Source organism: Patella vulgata, chromosome 4 (genome assembly GCF_932274485.2).
Source record: "Patella vulgata chromosome 4, xgPatVulg1.2, whole genome shotgun sequence".
In the NCBI taxonomy this organism is placed as follows: Eukaryota; Metazoa; Mollusca; class Gastropoda; family Patellidae; genus Patella; species Patella vulgata.
The window spans coordinates 62113443-62137807 of NC_065882.2; the positions used below are offsets into that span (position 1 = coordinate 62113443).

Here is a 24365-nt window from a genome sequence, read left to right on the forward strand (position 1 = left end):
GGGTCTTACAAGGAACAGTTACTCGTCTTTCGGGGAGGGTAGGGGTCGGGGGACAAAAAACGGAGGTACCGTGGACATGTTAATATTTGGAATTCGATGAAGAGCAGGTGGAAGTGTCCTCGCTCTGAAGACCCCGATATAAAAAAAAACCATCAACGTTCCCTAGACCACGAGCTATTTTATTCGTGATCCACCACAAAACTCCCACTGACTAAAATTGCTAGTCTGTGCATGTGATTATAGGTCAAGGTTATAAAAAAACATGATTAGCATGTTTAGCTTAGTATTTATAATTATAGGTCAATGTTTCACATTATCTATACACAGTGAAAAAAGTATCGCAACATCCGAATGTTTATTCGCTCAAGAGAAATTATTGCGTAAAGAAATATGTGCGAGAAAGTAAAAAAGTTTGACGTATTATTTTCTCCACACCTACGACATACTAACAGACCTACGACACAAGGAACCAACTGATTAAAATACAGCTCATTTTAGCAAGATGGAATACCTTCCAAAACATATAATACTAATAATAGCTAACATATCTGATCAGGCATTAGCACTATATTCATATCGGGGTGTTGCGATATGATTTATTCTCTTTATTGGACATCTTTCAGCCTGTATTAAGAAATTTACAGCAAACAATGGTTCTTTTTCATCACCAAACTACCCCAGTAACTATCATGCGAGAACGACATGTGTTTACAACATAAAAGTTGATACCACAAAACAAATCAATTTAACATTTACAGATGTAAAGGTAAGATAATATTGAAGGGCGAGATAAGAATCAAGGAAAATATTTTTTTCTAAAATACTCAACTTAAAGATGCATTATGTAAGATTTAGATAAAAGGGAAAATGTTGAAACTTTCAGTCAAATTACTTCATTCTGTGTGGAGTTAGGGCCGTTTGACGAACAGTGTAGTTTCGATTGTAGTGCCAATCATAAACAAAGTCTCCATTATCCATTATCCATTATCCGATGAAAACCAAAACCATCCGATGGTTGATTATGGGCTTGGCATGTAAATAAATATCTAATTAATGATTTATATAACATTTTAGGCCAAACGAAAGATCTGCATTGGGAAGAATTAGCTCTTACATAATGCATCTTTAATTAAGAATTATTCAAATTCTGAACCAACGCTTTGCCTATTTTTGAACTCAGTTTTTGTAAAAAGGAAATAAATATTGATCTTTTTTTTTGAATAATTGCATTTTACCTTGATCGCCAACAACATGAAATTGAAATATAAGTAAATCTTGAACGGAGAAAAAAGACGTTATGACCCTAGACCAAGTTAAAATGTGCATCAGAGCATAAAACCGGTTATTACTGCACTTGCGCATCGTATGTTCTATTCAGGCAGTGATTGACTCCGATGCCACCACTTGCCTATTACTTATCGATGTGTATTAACGTTACCACGTACAGAAAACCATGATTATGATGTCTTTTATCCCTGACGTTTCAGATGTGTACTAGAAAATGGGGATTACACTCAAACATTTCATCACTGCACAAAATAATCATTGTACATTTCAAGTTTATGAAATGAAATGAAATGGGGTTTAACGTCCTAAAGTTAAATTCATTTTCCAAAGTGTAGTTTTTTTTTCTAACCTGAACATCAGATTAGCCCAGGCCCCGAGTTCACAAAGCATTCTCAGACTTAAGAATTTTCTCAACTTTCAATTACTGTTTATGAGAAACACTTTTAATCCAGAAATACAAAAAAATTACACATAGTTTCTTATTGGTGTACTTGATATTAAAACAAAAGAGGTTTTATAAAGGGCAATATTTGAGTTAAAATAAGGCGAACAATTTTGAGTAAAAAAGTTTGTGAACATGATATTGATTAGATTTCCTGAAGAATTCTAGATCTCTATACAATTTTGTCAGCATCCAAGTTGTCCTTTCGGATTAGCTGTATATGAGACATAGCTGCTGTGTAGGCGTATTTTCACACTTTGTGTGACTATCGTTTACGTTATCTTAGTGTTATCAACTTTATGCTGAAGATTAAACTAAATAATTTGAATTAGAAAAACTCCAACCCCATTTCTATATTTTAGGTGGAAAACAAAGCCGATTGCAAATATAATAACATAAAAATCTACCAAGGAAACGTGCTTTTAGATACACTGTGTGGTGGCATTGAGACTCCATATTTGATCAATACCACTTCATATAATGTTAAAGTTATATTCAGTTCAGATACTGAGAATCGATTTAAAGGATTTAGAGCTTTCTACACCACTCAATCTTCCGGTAAGTTATTACTGTGCGTAATATCAAACGCGTGCGCTTTAGATCATAATGTACGTCATTGAGTCAACATGCGTGATTTCAAGCTCACACTTGTAAATGACAAGGGTATTCTGTTGGTTCCGAAATTACCTAGTTTAAATCTGAAATACTAAATACTGTCCCTGCACAATTTAAAATAACATGTTACATCAACAGATCTTGGATGGGTTTGATTTTTGTGCTTACACACCTTGAGATGTTATTTCCTTTGATCTCCATGCATGTTATAAAACGCGTCAACCTGCTGTGACGTCATCAGAGGGTGAATTCACGACAGGTTCACTCTGCAATGAAAAAGGGTACACATTATTTATTTTAACATTACAGACTGTCAAACGATTCGGACGACGATTCTGCCAGGCCCATGTTACTGAGGGTTTCTTCATCTGACCAAGAACTTGTCTAAAACACAAAGTCTGGATTGTGTAGTATATCCACATCAGTTTTATTCGCAATTTGTAAATGTGAAACGATCCCCATAACTAAATACGGAATTCGGTGGGTAATACTCACCATTTTATTTTGCTGACTGCCAAGACGAATCTAGACATCCAAACAATAAAATCTATAGCCATATCTCCCAGCGCACACAGTATGTTTCGCTCACTATTGTGTTTATTATTCCGCCACACTGACCAACTGTTAAAAAAGTTCACAGCCCACTGATGTCTGCGTAAGGTATTTCTGGGCACGGCATTGTTGGCACATTCACTGACGTCTTTTTGTCACTCGAAATTGAGAAAGCGTGTATCATTTTTATCTTCGTCACAATCCGAAATATCTTAATACCGGTACATTAAATCCTTGTTAAATATTTTCTGCATAAATTCTGCACTTTGACTAGCTTTAAATAATTCTTTGTTAGAATCTACATTTTCATTTTCTTTTTCAACCATATTTTCTACAAACTGACTTGCTCGGATCAGTTGGTCGTCCGAAACATTGACAACATTGTACAAAATAAATGTAAAGTTTGTGAACACGTGGTTACTAAAATGTAATGTGCGTACAACTTACGACTTGTTTTCTTAATTTGTCATTAATGGGGGAAATATTTATTTCATATCTGATCCTTCGTTCTGGAGTTAGTCCTCCTTTCCAGACAACCTTGTGAACCCGATAGAGGCCATTTTAACAAATATTCTTGTATTAGGATTTGAAGCATTCGGCTCACCCAAGGACTAACCCTGTTGAGAATCAGGTTAAATCGACTGTTTGTTCCAGAGTTATGCCCCCTTAGCAAATCAAATTTGGTGTGAAGCATTGAGTTCATGAGACGACGAACACACACGATAATCAGCGTTGCGCAACCTTCCGGGGTCGCCCCCCCCCCCTTTTCTAAAACCTTCGTAACGTGACAGAGACTGCAGCTTTTAATAGCATTTTGTTTTTCAAATTATATTCGATACTGGGACAAAGAGGGAATGAACCCTACCGATTTCCCAGTTCTCCGTCCATCTCTTGCAAAATGTGGGCGTATCTTGTATGGCTACAGCTTGATATAATATCTGTTTCATAATCGTAACTTTGAAATCATGGACGACGTCCTTCTTTAGTGTCATAATTTTTTTTATTTTGATGAATAGTGTCACATTACTTTAATGTTCACTTTCCTCCACCCTCCGCGTGGACTACTTTTGTCACTCATTCGTTGCACGCAAGCCGATAAGATGAAAGTTTGATATAATATACACACCCGAGGTCGTTCTAACCGAAAGCCAAGAAAATTCACGATTATTGGTGGTATGGTTCACTGATCTATGAGGGAAAAGCCAGTATACATTGGACTTAGATAAATATAAAGAGGGGTCTCGCAACGATTTCTTTCACGGTTTCTGTTTTACTGCCATAATTATGATTCACTTTTGCTCCGGACATACATCAATCATAATCATTCATTTCCTAACAATTACTGTGACATAGTACGACAGGATATAAGAATAAAGTTGGTTGTGGATTCAATCTCTTTATTATAAAAGTACAGGAACAAACTACATAACTGATACATCTATATTTATCATATCTGGGTAGCCTACAACATACACACAGGAACATAACATTTATTCTACAAATTAAACTCTAGTCATAATGACCAACGTGCTAATACACACCCGCTTCCCCTGCTGTCTTTTGGCTCCCTGTCTAACCGGCTTTATATAGCCGCCTTAGCTTGTCTAAGCCTGTCTCAAAGTAACCTCAGCTAAATTATACTAAGGGTCACTTTCATAACGTATGTAATTAATTACTATATAGTATGTAATTGTAACATATGTCATACTACAGATACTGCTAATGTATGTCAATTTAACAATGGAAGATCAACACAGTAGTATTTCATGTGACAATTTCTCCTCATCATTAAAACAAGCAATCATGGAATAATTGAAACATGTGTAACATATATGGCCCATTATATTATTACATTACAGTATGTGAGAATACAGGATTCTATGGTCCAGACTGTGAAAAAGTGTGCCATTGTTACCAATCACAATGTGATATAGAGACAGGATTATGTGACTATGGATGTGAACAAGGATGGATGGGATCTAGATGCGATCAAGGTGAACGATGTATTTATACTTCCATAAACAGATAGTAAGGGGGAATCTTATATTTAAATTGCCCAATATGTATGTCACTTTTAATTTGTCATTAAGGGTAACTGGATTGGTCATTTTTGTTGTTCGAAATTGTATTTTACATCGAAGCACAGTTGAGTTCCATGCTGCTACAATTTTTGAACTCTGGTGAATATTTTGGATAGGAGCATCATTTTGATTTTAAAACCCGGTTTGTACATGTCCAGGTGGCACGGTCCAGTGTACAAATTTGCAGTGCATATCACTTTACATAGGTAGTGGTACCCATAACTGAAATATATATTCCATAGGTCTATGTATCCATGTGACCGGAGAGCCCAATCTTTTCATAGACTTTCCTCCAAGAAAACATACAATCGAATTGTGTTGACAATATAAATGAAAAATGTAAAAAGATAATAAATTTGCGTGTATTTCTGTTTTGCTTTCAGTGAAAGCTCCAGCAAAAGGTAAAACGTGTTATTAATATAAGAAAATACTTGCACAAGGTTAAAATAAATACGTTATGTAATATTATACAAAGGTTGTCACTGCGTAATAAATATGAGACAGGGCTGGAAATTAATCAGGGCATGGCTAGAATATACCAGTTTACACGTTCCCATAAAATCCTTAGATAAAATAAACTCATCTATGGCAAGGTTTGGGGGCATTTGTGTGGAACTTTTCACCACAAGAGTTCCACAAGATACTGGGTTTCTGAAAATAAATACATTCCACAAGACTTTCGACTTAGAATAATATTCATAGGGTGTTTTGAGTCTGTGGTGTTTTTCACCACAAGAGTTCCACAACATTTTGGACTTAGAAAAAAAATCAATTTTTTCAAAAATTTTAGCTCATACCTCCCTATATGTCTGTGTGGTACCACATTCCGCAAAATTTTCGACTTAGAATAATTTTGATAGTGTTTTGGGTCTGTGGTGTTTTTCACCACAAGAGTTCCACAAGATATTTTAAACTTAGAAAAATATCAATTTTTTCAACAATTTCTTCTCAGACACCCCTCTGGGCCTGTGTGGTACCACATTCCACAAAATTTTCGACTTGAATAATTTTGATAGAGTGTTTTGGGTCTGTGGTGTTTTTCACCACAAGAGTTCCACAAAATATTGAACTTAGAAAACTATGATTGAATGATTGTTCTATTTCCAACCGTTGAATTGCCACATCACTATATATCAATCCACATAACTATAAACACCCTGTGTTAATAATGTACCTATGACCGCTGGCCACGCACATGTTCGTGTATGAGGCATAGTATGCTTACCAATATTAATCAATTAACATGGGCTTATTCGCACACCTCATTCTTAGCTCCATGTATAAACATGTATTTCAGTGGCGCTATTTTGCATTAATTCTACAAACGAAGGCCAGTATGCTCTGTTAAGGGTTGATAGAGGACACGTTAAGTACCATGGAATATACTTCCTCGATGGCAACGGTGATAGATCATCGAGCAATTGTGATAAAGGATTATTTAGTGAGAATGCTGAGGGTATTTTAAGCCTTAAGATGTTAATAGGGAATGGTACTGCAAATCCTAATTGTTCCCATACCAAGGTACGTAGACATGTAGATATAACTAAGTGTATCGACAATGTGGAAATTAAAGATTCATTATGTAAGAGCTAAGTCTGCCTATTGCGGGTCTTTTTTTCTGGCTTCAAATCTTACATAAATTATTAATGAGAAATTTGTTCACATGAAAAGCCTATAATCAACTCCCTAGAGCGTCGGATGTCCGAGATTCAAATGGATTAGAAAACCCATAAGATTTAAAAATTTAACGATAAAATTGATAATGGAAACTTAGGGTCGATTGTCAATTAACGTTGCTACGATAATGAACAATCTACGCTAGGTCTGGTCAATGGAGCCACGGTGGCTCAGTGAGTAAGACGTCGGCTCGCTAACCAGGAGGTCCCGTGTTCGATCCCTGCGTTGGCCGAGAAAGTTCATCGGAATTTTCCGGCGTGGTTTCTCCTTGTCAGTGGTGCAGGGCCGAGGGCCTGGCTAAGGGCAACGTATGGTCTCTCCGGTGGAACGAAAAACCGGGCTCCTGTGTACACATTGGGGTGCTCGTAAACGATCCCTTGGCAGATGGAATTCGATATAAGTGTACACCGTAGCGCCGCTGCCCTGGAAAAATTTCCCCCATTGCACACTGTATGTATGACGTATGCCCGTTTTCATTAGCTCATTAAACCCCATTTTATTTCATTTCAGATCTGGTCAAACCTTCCAACACTCATAGCTTCGCTTAGAATAACGTAATTTGAATGTAATTTCAATATATTCATTTTTCATTATCTAGTTTTGAAGTATTATAACACGAACGGCCAGCCCTATGTCTAAATCTTACTTAATACATCCCCAAATACACCCAGAAAAAAAAGAAAATTTGAAATCAACGACCGCGCGCTTTTAGATTGGCGTTAGTAATCGTTATTTTGTAGAAAATAGTCGATAATTGTTCTATTGGATTTGTCAATACATAGATACAAATTTGTGGTGCTTGGTTCGACCAAATCTTTGGAATCATCTAAAGAAACAAACTTTTAATGCTTTGGATAGAGAGAGAGAGAGAAATGGGGTTTAACGTCCACTCGACACAAACTAGGTCATTTCGGGACTAACATATGGTTTAATTTTATTTCAATAATTCGCTTGCGCGTAGGGGGCTTTAGCAGTGGGAGGAAACCGGAGAACCCGGAGAAAACCCATGAGGTTGGACAGGCGACCCTACTCCTTGTCACGTACAACCGGGAATTCGAAACCACGCCAGTCGACTCAATGACAGACTTTATGATACAGCGCGCGGACGCTAACCATTCAGCCATCCAACCCCCCAATGCTTTGGATAATGATGATATTTGCTTTACAGACAGGTGAAGGAGTCTTTAAATGGAAAATTAGAACAGAAGAAGTGCCTGGTTTCAACAGTTACTATGACAGATTATATGACCTGAGTTGTGATTTTACAACAGCAGAAACATTGATAAGAAATAGCAAACATATTATTAAGGGGTATGCAACAGAAACATTGATAAGAAATAGCAAACATATTATTAAGGGGTATGCAACTGAGCCACGATTTTAACTCATCATCAATCTTTATGTCCATAGAACAATCCAAGCAAATCTAAATCTACCCCAAACTGCATTATTCCATGTACAATATTTGAAAATTATGATAACAATTTCAAAGTGAACTGTCAAAACTTTTGGAACCATGTAATTCATTTCTTTATGTCTTTTTTGTACGTATATTACAATTACATACAAATAAACACATAAACACGTCATTGTTATACGCCCATATTTTCATGTGGACGTATAATATTGTCGTCGCCCCTGTCCGCCAGAGTGTCCACAATTTGTTTGCGGACACGCTACGGGTCACAATTCTTATGCGATTTTGACAAAATATATTATCATCGTTATACCCGGATGATGGTTGAGGTCAAATTTCGTAAAAATCGCTCCGAAACTGTCCGACAAAATGGCCTCTCCTTGAACGCAAATAGTGTAAAAGTATTAATACCAAGGTAGAGGACACTCTAAAGGTCACAATTTTTGTCCGTCTACAGATATCACCGTTGCACCATAATGATGGTTGAGTTCGAATTGCAGGAAAATCGAAATGAAACTGCCCGACAAAATGGCCGCTCCTTGTACGCAAATAGTGTAAAAGTATGTAATACCAAGGTTGTGGACCCTCTTGAGGTCACAATGTTTGTCCGATTTTGATAAAACTTAAATTAAAATATATGTTTATATCCCAAAGAGATCAGTTCCTTTCGATATTCTCGCATATCAGACAATAACTTCCTGGATTAAGGCTCCTGATTCTACTAAAAATCACATTTTTATCTTGTTGACCCTCTAGACTTTCCGAAATGAAACTGCCCGACAAAATGGCCGCTCCTTGTACGCAAATAGTGTAAAAGTATGTAATACCAAGGTTGTGGACCCTCTTGAGGTCACAACTTTTTTCCGATTTTGATGAAACTTAATTTAAAATATATGTTTATATCCCATGGAAAGATCTCGGTTCCTTTTCGATATTCGAGCATATCAGACCATAACTTCCTGGATTAAGGCCCCTGATTCTACTAAAAATCACATTTTTATCTTGTTGATCCTCAAGATGTCACAATTTTTATCCGATTTTGAAAACTGTTTAAATATATCACCGTTACACCATACTGAAAGTTGAGTTCGAATTTCGGGAAAAACCGAAACGAAATTGTACGACAAAATGGCCGCTCCTTGTACGCAAACAGTGTGAAAGTATGTAATTCGGAGGTTGTGGACCCCGATTGGACGAAAAATCGCGGTTTTTGTTGGTTTTTTTTTAGTTTGTTCTCTATCCACCTCTTGCAAAATGTGGGCGTATCGTTGATTGGGTAACAGGGCCTATTGAATTATTAATTTGTAAAGGTGGGGTTTTTTTCATATCGATGCAGTTGAGCACTAATTTGAACGCGTATTAGCTTTTCGTTTATGTAGGTAAGGATTGATTAAATGATTACGAAATGAAATCCGTTATAGCAAGATCAGTTTAAGATAAAATAAAAGTTAAATATCGTTTAGATTGGATAGTGTGTGTCTTCGGTTATGATTTAGTATATTGATAAGTGGAATCATGAGTGCAGCACCCTTTTGATTTTTTTATACGCCAACATGTTGGTGTAGTATGTCGTCAACCATATGTGGTCCTTCCAGCAGTCAACAATTGGCTTGTGAACGCCATAGAGGCTACAGTTTATTAACGGGTTGTTTTCAAATTTAGTGTGAAGCATTGAGTGACATAAGAGAAGAACGCTATCGACAATAAGTTTTCTGTGAAATGAGAGGACAAACATTATTGCTCTTCAGCATTACTCGACGTACTGTTCTAAAGTTAGCACCTCGCCGTTTTTCCGAAAACCTTGTAAGCTACAATTTTTAACAGATCTGTTCCAAATTTGGTGTGGAGCATTGGCCTCATATTCAGTCTTTCGCAACCTTGCAAATATGGATGTATTATAAACTTTTAGGCATTCTAGATCTATAATGTATATATCGTTCATTGATATAATAGTAGGTACATGTTTGTATTCTATAATTCATACTTATGGAAGAACAATTATTAATGTATTATGCGACGTTTCGAAGAGTATTTGCTAAACGATTGCAAGAGCATACTCTTCGAAACGTCACCAAAATAAATCAGTAATTGTTCTTCCATAAGTATTGGTTATAGTTTATTGCTCTGTACAGTTAAATGCCTGTAAATGATAATCTTTGTATTCCTTGCTGCTTTAAAACTGTACTAAAAGTATTCCTTTTCAGGACATATCAAAAGAGCAGGGTGGCTGTCACACAAACGACTGAGGATGTTCAGTTAGTCATTCAAAACCCAGTAACATTAACACGCTTAATCCAAGCACCAGTTGGCTCCAGAATTAAACTTGCAATGATATTACACAAACACGATGGCGTTACAGCTTTAGGTAGTGTATAATTTTGTGAATAATGATCAATAAATTGTAATGATGTTAAAGTTACCTTATTTACCACCTATGCCAGTTGGATTTACACTGTCTGTTTTGTGTAGCTGACACTTGCAAACAGACACAATGTAACCAATTTCTATTCAGTTTTTTGATAAAACGCCGAAGTGTAAACCCAGCTTAAAATAAATAGTCTAAATCTCCAAGTCGATGCGTGAGTAAGTTCAGTTTGTCAGGAGTTGCAGATAAAGAACGCATTTTGTTTGGTATGGGTGGGTCACTGGCTTATTCATTTATGCATATATGCATACTTTTAACCTAACTTAGGATTCCTACGTACATCAATTCAATGTAATTCGGCTTTAATTAAATCGTACCCGACACGTTCGACTGATATTTCGTTTGCTGATAAATGCATTAGATTATAACACCCCCTTCACAAAACAAGAATCGTCGATTCGGAGTTCCGATATGACTAAAACATTTCCATACTATGGTTAAGCATGGCAAATTGTCATGACGGCCATAACAGACAATTATGAATCATGTTTTTGGATTTTAAAAGTTGGAATCAAATTTCATGGATCGAAAGACAAATTACAATCAAACTTATTTTTAATTGATCAACTGATATTTTAATTCGGATGGGAATCGAACTTTACTAATATTTATATTCCTGGCGCATTTGCGACGAGGTAATCAACTGATAATTTTCGTTAGATATAATTTTATAATTACAGGTATTTCACCATTCAACTGTTCCTGTTCTACACCTGATGGGAATGTATCTCATCCACTCACAGACTCTAACGGGTGCGAATTTTATTTAATCACTGGGCGCATATTGTGGTCCCGGTCGTCTGGTAGTTTTCTTGCAATTGGGTATAAGTAAGAACCCTGTAACCTTAATACAGGACAGAGGTTTAGATGCATTCATTTAAAACATGGTGGGATTGTTGATGGCTAATGAAGATTCCTATCGAAGCAGAATGGGGGCGGGGATCGATTTAGGTTTGTTTTTATACGCCTACGTTTATCTCCACAAGATCTCGGTTCTCTTTGATATTGGCATGTATCGGACTGTAACTTCATTGATTATGGCCCTTGGTTGTACGAAAAATCATGTTTTTAGCTTGTGGACACTCTAGAGACCACAATAGTTATCGGATTTTGATGAAACTTGAAATGTATGTTTATAACACAAAGATCCCGATTCCTTTCGATATTCGCGCATATCGGACCGTAGCTTCCTGGATTATGGTCCCCAGATTGTACGGAAAATCGCGTTTTTAGCTTGTGGTCCCTCTAGAGGTCACAATTTTCATCCGATTTAAAAAAAAAACGTTCGAATATTTCACCGTTACACCATATGTAGCACCATGGGTGTTTTGTCAGACTTGGAGAGCTTACCACGCCAAACCGGTCGCCACATCCGGCGTATGACCAATGCATCTTTTCCTACTACATATCTTATTAGCTTTGTGATCGTCTAGTATTTTCACTTGTCGTCTTTGCTTCCCTTTCACGTTGTGTATTTACTTCTTACTGTTTTCTCAGTTAGTTAAGACGCTTGTCTTACCAGGAATAACAGTGCAACAGTTCGTTTTTATATTTTATATATCAAGCTGCTTATATATGGTGCAATGCATAATATAATAAAGTCATTCTCTCAATCCCAATTCAGCCAGACTCGGCGGGGAGAGTCTGCTTATAGAAATTGCTACATCTTTTCCCTTCTAGAGCCAAGCTGCTGTCTGACGAATTCTCACAAACATGATAGTTTTGTAGCTTTGGGTTTTGGACCTTCAGTTATCTAATTGGTCAACATGATGTAAATAATTATAGAGATTGGTTAATTAAGCCAAATGATGCAATCGTAATTTTCCGATCACGTGTTAAACATGATATTCTCATTCCCACGGAACCAGCTAATGTTTACCAAATTATTACTCTTTTTTATATAACAATCTGTCATTCATTCACTAATTTTAATTAAGTCCATATTAGACAATATGTTTGAATCCCACAACTTGCCAAAGACATTAATTAATAGAATATAATGCCATCATATTTCTCTATTCCTTGTCTATAAATTTGAAAACAATGTCGCGACGACAATATTTCTACAATTCTTCCCCATTTAAGAATATATATAAAATATAGATATTAATTAATTCTATGCTACTAATTTAAAGAGTAAAAATCCTACAAAAGTCTTACACATAATGATGGATGATTTCGAACTATCCAAAAGACCTCGGTTCCTTTTTATATTCGCGCATTTCGGAACGTATGTTCCTGATTGATGTCCCCTGATTGTACTAAAAATTGCGTTTTTGTCTGTGATCCCTCTAGAAATCACAATTTTTATCCGATTTTAAAAACCGATTAAATATATCACTGTTATGCACTAATGAGCTTGTAGTCCCCCTAGAGATCACAATCGTTATCCCATTTAAAAAAAATGTTTAAATTTATCACCGGTACACCATAATAACAGTAACTCCGTTGAATTCGAATTTCGTGAAAATCGGACCCAAACTGCCCGACAGAATGGCCGCTTCCCGTACGCAAATAGTGTAAAATTATGTAAAAGTCAGGTTGTGGACCCTCTAGAAGTCATAATATTTATCCGATTTTGATGACGCTTAAAATATATGTTTATATTTCAAAGATCTCTGTTACTTTCGATATTCGCGCATTTCAGACCATAACTTCTTGGAGTATGGCCCCTGATTGTACAAAACAATTCGCGTTTAAAAATATGTAATACAAAGGTTGTGGAATCTGATTGTACGAAAAATCGGGAGGGGGCGGCAGTAGCTTGTTCTCTGTCCATCTATTGAAAAATGTGGGCGTATCTTGCATGGCAAGCGCTTGCTATTTAATTTATATTATGTCTGGATGAAGTAACGATTTATACAAATCGATGCCAATGTATTTCAGATGCCCTGTGCAATATTCACCTGTTTCTGCTCTAACCGGAAGGAACATCTCTTATGTGACATCAAATATATTTGATGCTTTCACAATTAAAGAAGATAAAAATGTCGTTTTTAGTTGTAATTTTGAATTCTGTTTTGAATCAAATGAAACGAAGTGTGCTGATGTAAGTTTTTTTTATTTTGGAATCTGTATAGTTTTATCATACTCGACTTTTCATTTAACACGATAGCAGACAATAGATATATCGACAGATTGATAAAAAGCTTTCCAAATTTGTATCCCAAATATTTTCACGATTTGATATCTGGTTATGTCCCACAAATGCAACATATCGATAGTGCATGTCGGTCTACTACTTTGTGCACACCTTTGTGAAATGCGTTAGAAATATATATATATATTAAGAAGACGGTATGTTGATATATTGCTCTATCTCTAAAGAAAAGAAGTGATTTAGGTCTAGAACATTTACGTTATCACCACTAAACGTAGTCTGACTCTTCACTTGCCTTTTTAGTGGATGGGTAAAAGGAGGGGATTCACGCCTGACGACTACGGGATAAGCCCGTAGAGATTTATATTACATAGATACCAGGTCTCAAAGACCTTTTATCACCAAATAACACTTTCTACGGTGTGATAAACTTTCATAATCTACTGAGCATATCTCCTTAGGAGATATCGCTTTACATGCATGTGATTGGTCAATTAAAAAGGAATTACTTTTAGTTCTCGATTACCATAAACAATTACAATACTTCCCATAAACGTCCAAGAATTATAGACAGTGACACTGATTAGTTTGATTATTCAATCAAGGAAACGCTGGGTCAATATATAGGAGGTGGGGTTGCAACGGTTGACTTGCTGTCAAAAAAGGATGTATCGCTACGCTATAATGTTTACATTCAGGTGGTTCAGTAAAATTAAATCTATACCAAAGAGTTATATTATTTATACGCCCAAATTTTCATGTGGACGTATATTGTCGTCGCCCCTGTCCGTGTTTGTGAACACTCTAGGGGTCACAATTTTTATCCGATTTCAACGAAACTTGAAATATAGGTTTATCACCCCCAGATCTCGGTTCCTTTCGATATTGGCATGTATCGGACTGTAACTTTATGGATTATGGTCCTTGATTGTACGAAAAATCACGTTTTTGAACACTGTAGAGGTCACAATTTTTATCCGATTTGGTTTAATCTTGAAATATATATTTATAACCCACAGATCTCGGTTCCTTTCGATATTCGCGCATATCGGACCATAAATTCCTGAATTATGGCCCCTGATTGTACGAAAAATCGCGTTTTAAGCTTGTGGACCCTATAGAGGTCATAATTTGTGTCCGATTTACAAAACCGTTTTAGTATATCCTCGTTACACCCAACGGATGGCTGAGTTCAATTTCATGAAAATCGGACCAAAACTGACTGACAAAATGGCCGCGCCTCGTAGTCAAATAGCGTAAAAATATGGTATATCAATGTTGTGGACCCTCTAGAGGTCACAACTTTCTCTTGATTTTGATGAAAGTTGTAATGTAAGTTTACAACCCAAAGATCTTGGTTCCTTTCTATATTCGCGCATATCGGATAGTAACTTCCTGAATTATGGCCCCTGATTGTACGAAAAATCGCGTTTTTAGCTTGAGGTCCCTCTAGGACTAGAGGTCACAATTTTTATCTGATTTAAAAAAAAATGTGTGAATATATCACCATTACACACTAAAGGCCCGGTCCCAGTGGCCGATGGACACAAAACGTATGCAAAAGACACAGCGGACGAGCAAACTTTCGGGGGGGGGGGGGCTCCATCCGTTTTCATCCGCTCCAGAAATGGACAAAATTGACGAAAATTTGCGAAAACAGAACGGAAAAGAACGAACGTGGGTAGTATGTAGCGGGGATGTTAAATGGATGTTCATCGGAAGCCTAGCGGATGGAAGTGGATGACAGCTCCGAAGGGGTTACACAAACTCCAGACATCCTTCAATATACCAGATACATATCCCAGATACAAACGCTTTGTCCGTTTTGAAAACTTTATATACGAGATGCATACGCTTACATCCTTTCTATTTCCGTGCTACTAACGATGTATAGACGTTCCATGCACCTTATCTTTCCTCCCTCTTTCCGTTTTCGGCTGGAGCGGATGTGAGTTGCGAGGATGCCCAGAGGATGCAGAGAGGATACAGTGGACGTTTAACGGATGATAACGGACGTGGAACCTTTGGTGCTCGTATATGTCGCGCATTTACATCGTACACGACAGAAAGTTCATCCGTTATAAAAGTTTTGTGCAGCTCAAAACTTTTTGCGCGGATGAAATCAAAGTTCACGGATGCTCGATGGATAGAGCGTATGAAACAAGTATGCAATGAGTACACAACGGATGCATGGCGTTTTCAAACGGAGGGCTTGTTTTTTCCCCCGCTTTACATCCTCTTTGAATCCGTAAGTGCAGTGGGACCGGGCCTTAAGATCTTGGGATCCTTTTGATAATCGCGGATACCCGAACTTAACTTCCTGGATTACGGCCCCTGATTGTTCGAAAAATGGCATTTTTAGCTTACGGATTCTCTAGGGGTCACATTTTTTTTCCAATTTTAAATTCGAAATGAAACTGCAAAACACAATGGCCGCTCTTTGGACGCAAATTGTGTAAAACTATGCAATACGACGGTTGTCGACCCTCTAGAGGTCACAATTTTTATCCGATTCTGATGACACTTAAAATATATCTTTATATCCCAAAGATCTCAGTCCCTTTTGATATTTGCGCATTTCAGACCATAACTTTCCGGTTTATTGCCCCTGATTGTACAAAAAATCCCGTTTGTTTTAGCTTGTTCTCTATCCATCTCTTGCAAAGTGTGGGCGTATCCTGCCTGGCAGGCGCTGGGTTGGGTTTTTTTGTGTGCGTAAAAAATGGTTGGGTGATAAATACAGTCTCCTTCTCGTCTTATCAAAGAAGAAGAGTAGGAGCTTCTATATATTATACACTTCGAAGCTTAATTAAGGTTTGTATCAAACAGTACCAGTGTCTTATCCAAATGATGGATGGTGAGCAATTTAATTATCTGGCATTATCTGAAGTGTTATAGGGCCAATAAGAAATCCGTGTCTGCTTGTTTTTATTATCAAAGTTGATTTTGTGAAATATTTGAATAATGGGTTCCCCTACGTATTCAACTATAATGGTAAATAATAGCTTTTGTATATCTGTAGAGATGTGGTTTTATGATGGGTCAGTCATCCCTGAGAACAAAACGATCAATAAATGAGAAACGAGAGAGTGGTCAAGCATCAGCTTATTTACTGTTGATACCAAAAACACAGAATGACAAACAAACGGGTAATTGTGTTCTGCTAATTATTTTTATCTCAGATTTATGAACCTGTTTTAATTTATTCAATGATACCTTTCAACTTCAAGTCCATTATCTGTGTGGTGTGTTACCATTGTGATGTTTAAGTCGCAAGAGGTGCATTTCAAAATGAAACCACAGTGTTTGGCTGTCGGTGAAAAATGTTCCTGCTATTAGTTAGTTGCTGTTTAGTGTAAATAGCGTGACGTGTTAGCCATGATGTCTTTGCTTTTAGATTTGCCGAAGAGATATCTCCACAAAATACGCATCAAGTTGGTTGTTTGTAGCTGCAAATTAATATATAGGCCTATTTACCTGGTAATTTGGATATCTGCAAATATAATGGTTACCTAATCACTTACGAATCGAAGACAAACTTTCTGGGCTATTTATCACAGATAAACCTCTTTGATTTAGGCTAAATCTATTTTTTGTGATTAGGGCTAGCCCTGTTTACATCCCGTGACCTTTGACCAAACTTGAAGTTGGCCTTATCAATTAGATCTAACCTTTGATTTAGGCAAAAATAAAATGTTGAATTGATCTTATGTGCTAAATCGATTATCGATAGTGCAGTTCACCTGAATTTAACATGTCATGATTATGTGCTCACTTCAAATTAGTAAGAACATTGAAATATTCCTTTTAATTGATTAAACATACTTTATGCAAGAGCTAAATCTGATTATTGCAAGTCTTTATTTAGGCTTCAGATGTCATAGAAATTAAAAATTAGATCTTTATTTACACAACAAGCACAAAATCAACTCTGTAGACCCACGGGTGGCTTGGATTCAGCTTGGATTTAAACGGGATTTCGTTGACTGATTTAATTTTAAATGGCGTCGTGAGCGGAGATTAACCGTTACGTTGGCAAATTGATAAAGTGTACGAAGCGAGGCCGCTGTTGAGCGATGCCTCAACAAATGACATCTCAACTGTTTAAAGTGCAATAAACTAAACACAGATAATGACAAAAAATACAATTCCTGGAGACCGTGAGATGACTAATACAGACGGACAGGTCTTCTGTCTTAATAATATCAATAAAAATATGTTTATTTCCCCAATAAGCACGACGCCACTGGTGTATACCTATAGATTTATCATAATTGTATTATATTATGTCCTATATTCAATTGATTTAATGCATGCCCAAAATACAAGTAAGGATGAAAATTTACCCTCTCACTCATTTTGTCCAATTGTTATAAAAATCCAAAAAGGTAAAACACAAATTCGGATATGATGACGGCAGACAAAAGACAGCAGAGATTATGTAGGTGGAGTTAACGCCTGTCAATCAAACGATCGGCCATACTAAGAATCGGTGAAGATGGAATTCAATCCCATTTCTAGTCAAAAATTACACTGGTGATAACTATGTTCAGAATATAGTAATTTGACTGAAATTTTCAATATATTCTTCTTTCATCATCTATTGTTGAACTGTTATAGCAAAAATGGCTAACTCCTTATAAAAATCTCCCATAATGTATCTTTAGTTGAACATTTTTGTCTTTTTTCTCCAATGTAAAGTAATGGTAATCCTATTTCCATTATAGGTAAGAAGAACTTCTCAGAAAACTCTGGTGGCAAGCATTTGACTGCTATAACTATTTATTTCTTGGTACTAATAGTGTGTGGAGTTTTGATCGTTGTGGCGAAGCTTGTTCGATCATTTCATATTAAACTTTGCGGAACCCTAACAGATGTCGGGACTGAAAAATAAAACGACTTGTTTTTATACACTCATATTATTGCAGATTACCCTTTCAGGCATCGTTTCTCCTGTATGGTTTGTTAATAGTCTATATATCACTATTATCGTGGAATCGTTTTGAAATTTTGATAGTTTTGTTAAGTCTATTGAACTACCTCGGACAGTTTACCACCCACTTCGCAGTAAGAACTCCGGGTTCTCCGGTTTCCAATCACTGCTAAAGACTACTTGGTGTCTGCGATGCTCCTAAAACGGCGAAGGCGAACGCCAAAAAATAGGGATAATGCGACTCGATGATTGCTTTATTTCCCGCTATAAAAATTAGAACTACCGGGATATTCACAACGAAACGAAGAAATGACGTACTGATAATACGAGAAGACATGTTTTTAAATGGCATTTAAAATATACGCCTTTTCGTATTATCAACACATGGCATTTCTTCCTTTCGTTGTGAATTTTCCAGTAGTCGCATCATCCCTATTTTTTGGCGTTCGCCATTCGCGATTTACTGCACATACGCGGATTATTGAAATAAAATGTACGATATGGTAGTCATGGTCGGTATAATAGAGACTTGGTGCACGATATCGTACTTAGATTTACGCTTTTTGGTATTACTCGAATATTAAGAAACTTTTAGAGGATACATGTTTAGTATTTTAGAATGACCGTTGCCTGACAAACCAAGTTTAACACATTGTTTTGATGAAAAAATAAAAATAACTTGTCTATTACAATTTTTTTGCTTTCTATGATTCAATTAAATAAATCATGTGTTCACCAAAATTGTATTAAATTTTTATAGGATATTTTATGCCACAACGGCATGGCATCCTGCTGTTGGACCTAAAACTAGACTTTACCACCCTAGCCCAGATTAATTCCTGAGCAGCGCCCTGTTTCTTGAAAGCACTAAAATCAATCTAATATTATCCAATCAAATTACTGAAATCTGGATTTTAAATTAGTTAAAATTTCGTGAAACAGGCCCCAGAGCTTTATACGGATAGTATCACAATGCTTAACGTGATTTTACGTCGGACAAACAAACACGTGTGGAGGTAATTGGTGCCTTATTTCAAACGTGTTTTTCGGACGATATACGATATAGAAGATATAATTTTAGACGAAGAAGATGTACCTGGCGATTGCTTTTATGACAACCCAGCAGTATACTCAGTTGTACTAATTTTCATCCGCTACTGCGAAATCAAATTTGTCGTGGAGGTCACGTAGATGTACCCGGTATCCATATAATAAATCTGCCATACCAAATGCTTTTCTCTTTTATAAAAATAGTATCCGTAAAATTGAGCCAATACAATAAATCTCCTTATCGGCATACTGAATCTCAAAAAGACAATATTTACCCCCCCCCCCCCCCAAAAAAAAAAAAACCCAACAAAAACGATTAGTTCAATATATATAAAACAATCATTGAATAAGACCTTTACGACCATTAATAGCATCTGTAAAATTGATTCAATACAATAAAAATCCTTGTAGAAATAATGAATCTCTGATAAACATTTTAAAAAAGTTATTAGTTAAATATGAAAAGTAACAACCACACAACCGCGAGGAGGTACCGACGTGTTTCGGCTAAATGCGTCACGTCGCGTCGCCAATTCACGTACAAAAATATCGAAGCCTTTATCAAGCACAATTTACACATGAGCATAGATGCGAAAGCGCTGCGTCTACATACATTCGATGTAAGGTAATCTCACAAGAAACCATGGGCTTTAACTGCTATTAGAGCCGGAGCCCAGGGGGTTAACCTAGCTGAAAAGTGTACCAATTTTCTCCTATATATTGTATCAATGTATGTATATCTGGTATCATCAGAATGTAAGTCTGCCGGGTTTCTGGTGGTGGGTGGGGTATTCCACGCCCAAAATGCCACGCCCCAAACTAACACGACCCCCAACTAGGATAGATTAGTCGGCACTGTTCCTGTGGTCCAAAAAATTAAAAATTGTGCCAGGATGCGTAGAATACTAATACCTAGCACATATGGAAGAGGCGATAAACTGCGTTTGTACGAACAATTTTATTTTTGAAAAACGCATTTTTAGAATCAAAAAAAGTTTTTTGCCCAAAAATCAATTTCTTGCAATCGCAGTTTATCGCCTCTTCCATACGTGCTAGGTATTAGTATCCTAAGCATCCTGGCTAAAAATCTAATTTTTTATAACACGGGAACAGTGCCTGCGAAGCTAGCCTAGTTGGGGGCGTGGCATTTTGGGGCGTGTCTGTTAGGGGTAACCCACCGCACAAACTGTCTGGCAGTGGTCATTCATGACTCCTGTGGTGGTACTGAACAACTCCAAAGCTGTTTTAGGTGGTACAGATTTCAGCTAATCTAGCCTAGCTTTGGTCTAGATATTAGATAACTCTTGTCAGGGATACTCCACCACTACAAATGTCTGGCAATTACATAGCTCTGTCAGGGGTACCCCACCACTAGAAATGTCTGTCAGAGTGTTTTTGTAATACCTGAAGATGTACGGTAGACTGCAGTAAGATTTTCGTGTGGAACACTTTTCAGCTAATCTAGCCTAGTTGGGGATCATGGCATTTAGGGCGTGGAATACCCCACCCACCACCAGAAACCCGGCAGACTTACATTCTGATGATACCAGATATACATACATTGATACCATATAGGAGAAAATTGGTACACCTTTCAGCTAGGTTGACCCCCTGGGCTCCCGGTCTATATGTTCGTGTATAACGGTTTTTATGATCAAAATAAGAGTGAGGTAATTATATAGGGTATGAATACCACTACACCATTGAATGGGGATAAATGATCGGATAAATATATTAGCATGATAAATAAACGAAGACAAACATCGCCTATCGCATAGATTATTGAGTCATAATGACGCCAGCGAGAGTTCCAAAGCCATGTATCACAGCTAAACGGATGCATTTTCAATATTATAGACCTATAGCCCTATTAAATTTAGTATGGTTAATTACGAATAGAACTGTGAAATGAAATGAAATGAAATGGGGTTTAACGTCCTACTGTTCTGCTCCTATACTGGTCTAATGAAGACGGGCATACGCCATACAGTGTGCTATGAGGGAAATTTTGCCCGGGCAGCGGCACTATCGCCTACTCTTATATCGAATTCCAAATGCCAGGGGATCTTTTACGTGCATTCCAATATATACACGGGACCTCGGTTTTTCGACTCATCCGAAGGACTATAATAGAACTGTGAGTGTAACCTCTATTGATAGCTGACATACCAAACTACGTCACCACGTCATGGAGTAATATCCCGTCATGTCACGTCATGTCATGTCACATCAAGTATCTAAACGGTCATTTTTAACTCTTAATAGAATCGGAAGTTATACTTCAAGTTAACATATATATCTTTGAAAATCTATCTGAAAATGAAAGATAATATCCGGGGCCGATACGGTCATATGTCATTTCATACAGTGGAGATATATTCATGTTCGAGAAAATTGGAAGGCCTAGGAAAATATCAGGAAGTTTTCGAAAGACGTCACAAAATTTCCAATATGCCATTTTGAAGGCATTGATGTTTTCATTATACCTACCAAGTTTCAATTTAAAAGTAATAAATAGTTCCGACCAGCAGGGGCGTACATAAAGATTTTGGTTTTGTTTTGTTTTTCTTGTTTTTTTTGTTTTGTTTTTTTGTTTGTTTTTTTTTGGGGGGGGGGGGTTAGCAAAATGCGACCGACTGATGCACATGTCCCTAATACGAGTGATGCAGTCAGGGCCCTAGCACCACAGGTGATAGTTTTCTAGGGGCCATTAGCTGATCCAGAAGATGGGCATAGGGGGTGGGGTGGGAGGCCGTCCAAAATCATGCCCCACAATGGATGTCAACAAAATACTGGCTGTAAAACTGAGCGTCCCGGTAGAACATAGATCGTATTGCCTATATATAGTTGCTCGCAGATCGTTATCTCCCCGGAAAGCAGACAGAGGAGTTGAAGAATGATGACATAACAAAATTGAGCGCCGTAGTAGGCGCGAAAAAAAATTAGATTACGTAACTGAGCTTTTAATTTTTGGGGACTTTGTCTAACGGGGGCGCTTATTGGACTTTGGGGTCTGGGGAAAGGTTTTGCAGAATTCTGAAGGTCAGAAAATACTTACAACATGAGTAAAATACGTTTTAATTTCTACTGGGATTAAATATGCAACAAGTAAAAATTCTTAAGTACAATAGATCGCCTTAACATTTCATAATTTAAAGAATTTTTACGTATTTCTGAAACAAACTATGTTTCCGATAGCTTCTTACCAACTGTTGGACTAATGTTAGTCGTATGACAATCAATAATATAATTTGAATTATGAAAATCTTCGTAACAAGCTCTCTCAATTTCTGACAAGTTGACTGGGTTATTCCATACTAGCCGTTGCAATTTAGGAGCACGGATGCACACAAAATTTATATTTACGGAGCCCCTTCAGTGCACGATTCCACTCTTATATATTTTTTTCGTGCATGATTCCACTTTTATATAATTATTTCGTTTAAACGAAATACTAATTCGTTATAACGAAATACTAATTCGTTATAACGAAATACTAATTCGTTATAACGAAATACTAATTCGTTATAACGAAATACTAATTCGTTATAACGAAACACTAATTCGTTATAACGAAATACTAATTCGTTATAACGAAATAATAAATTCGTTATAACGAAATAATTAATTCGTTTAAACGAAATAATTAATTCGTATAAACGAAATAATTAATTCGTTATAATTATATAAGAGTGGAATCATGCACGACAAAATTAATCAATTCGTTATAACGAAATAATTAATTCGTTTAAACGAAATAATTAAACGAAATAATTATATAAGAGTGGAATCATGCCCGAAAAAACTATATAAGAGTGGAATCGTGCACTACTTAAGGGGCTCCGTAAGATCGACTAATTTTCTCCATGGGGGGGGGGGGGGGCATAGACCAACCAACTCACAACAGAATAAGGCTAAAATAAAAAACATTTTTCCAAACATAAGTTGACAAGGTTATTTTAGGTGCACGGATTCACGCAAATGCATAATATTTGGAATTTGTCCTTCTATCTTGGCATTGTTTGTTTACATCATTAATTCAGTGAGCACTTATTTTGAGATCGACTGCACTTATTTTGCGAACGACTGCATTTATTTTGCGACAGACTAAGTTCTTCGCTGGGGGTGGGGTGGGGGTTTGCAGCCTCCCCCCCCCCCTTAGTTACTGGCTTGACTGTAACTTACACAGCCTGTAAAGGACGGGAAATCAAAGATCCAAATCCCATAAATGTGGTCTTAGTAAATCCTTTTAAATTTGGTTTGAGAAAACTTTATTATGTATGTTATCATTTGTTTGATAGATCGGTATAATGAAGGCATTAGAAATAGAAACTTTATCGCTATCCACATGAACAGATTATCCTGGTCTCCTTTAAAGGCTGTTTCATTCCTACAATATGGGGTTTCTAAATTTATATCTTTGAACCATTTCATGAAAAAGTTTATCATTATAAAGTGATATTTTTGTTAGAGTAGTAATAGAATACAGATCAACAGTATATAAATATTATTGTAACATGCTTAAGGGTGAATCTCGCGTTTTGATTGGTCAATAATTATTAGACACTGTCGATTGGACAATAACACCCCTATGTTTTAGTAATTTCTTTGAAAATGCTAAAATAGCATGTTACAATGTCGATAAACACTTCCTGTTTCGTATGTCTTGGGTCCTAATGATCTCAGGACATGTCTATTGGACAATAACACCCCTCTTAATGCGAAACAGGAAGTGTTTATCTCCTAAATATTCGCCTAAATGTATAAAGAGAGATCAAATAAAATT

The 24365-nt window shown here is 36.7% G+C and overlaps 1 protein-coding gene across 1 annotated transcript; it reads left to right on the forward strand.

The window, feature by feature from the left end:
- The first annotated feature begins 390 nt into the window (after positions 1-390).
- LOC126817974 (uncharacterized) lies at positions 391-19189 on the forward strand. Its single transcript, XM_050545147.1, has 11 exons — positions 391-402; positions 2092-2287; positions 4756-4890; positions 5361-5378; positions 6275-6498; positions 7823-7965; positions 10276-10436; positions 11177-11249; positions 13383-13545; positions 16619-16745; positions 18324-19189. Exons 1-11 carry the CDS (start codon positions 391-393, stop codon positions 18488-18490), a joined length of 1419 nt encoding a protein of 472 aa, XP_050401104.1. The 3' UTR covers positions 18491-19189.
- Positions 19190-24365: the final 5176 nt, after the last annotated feature.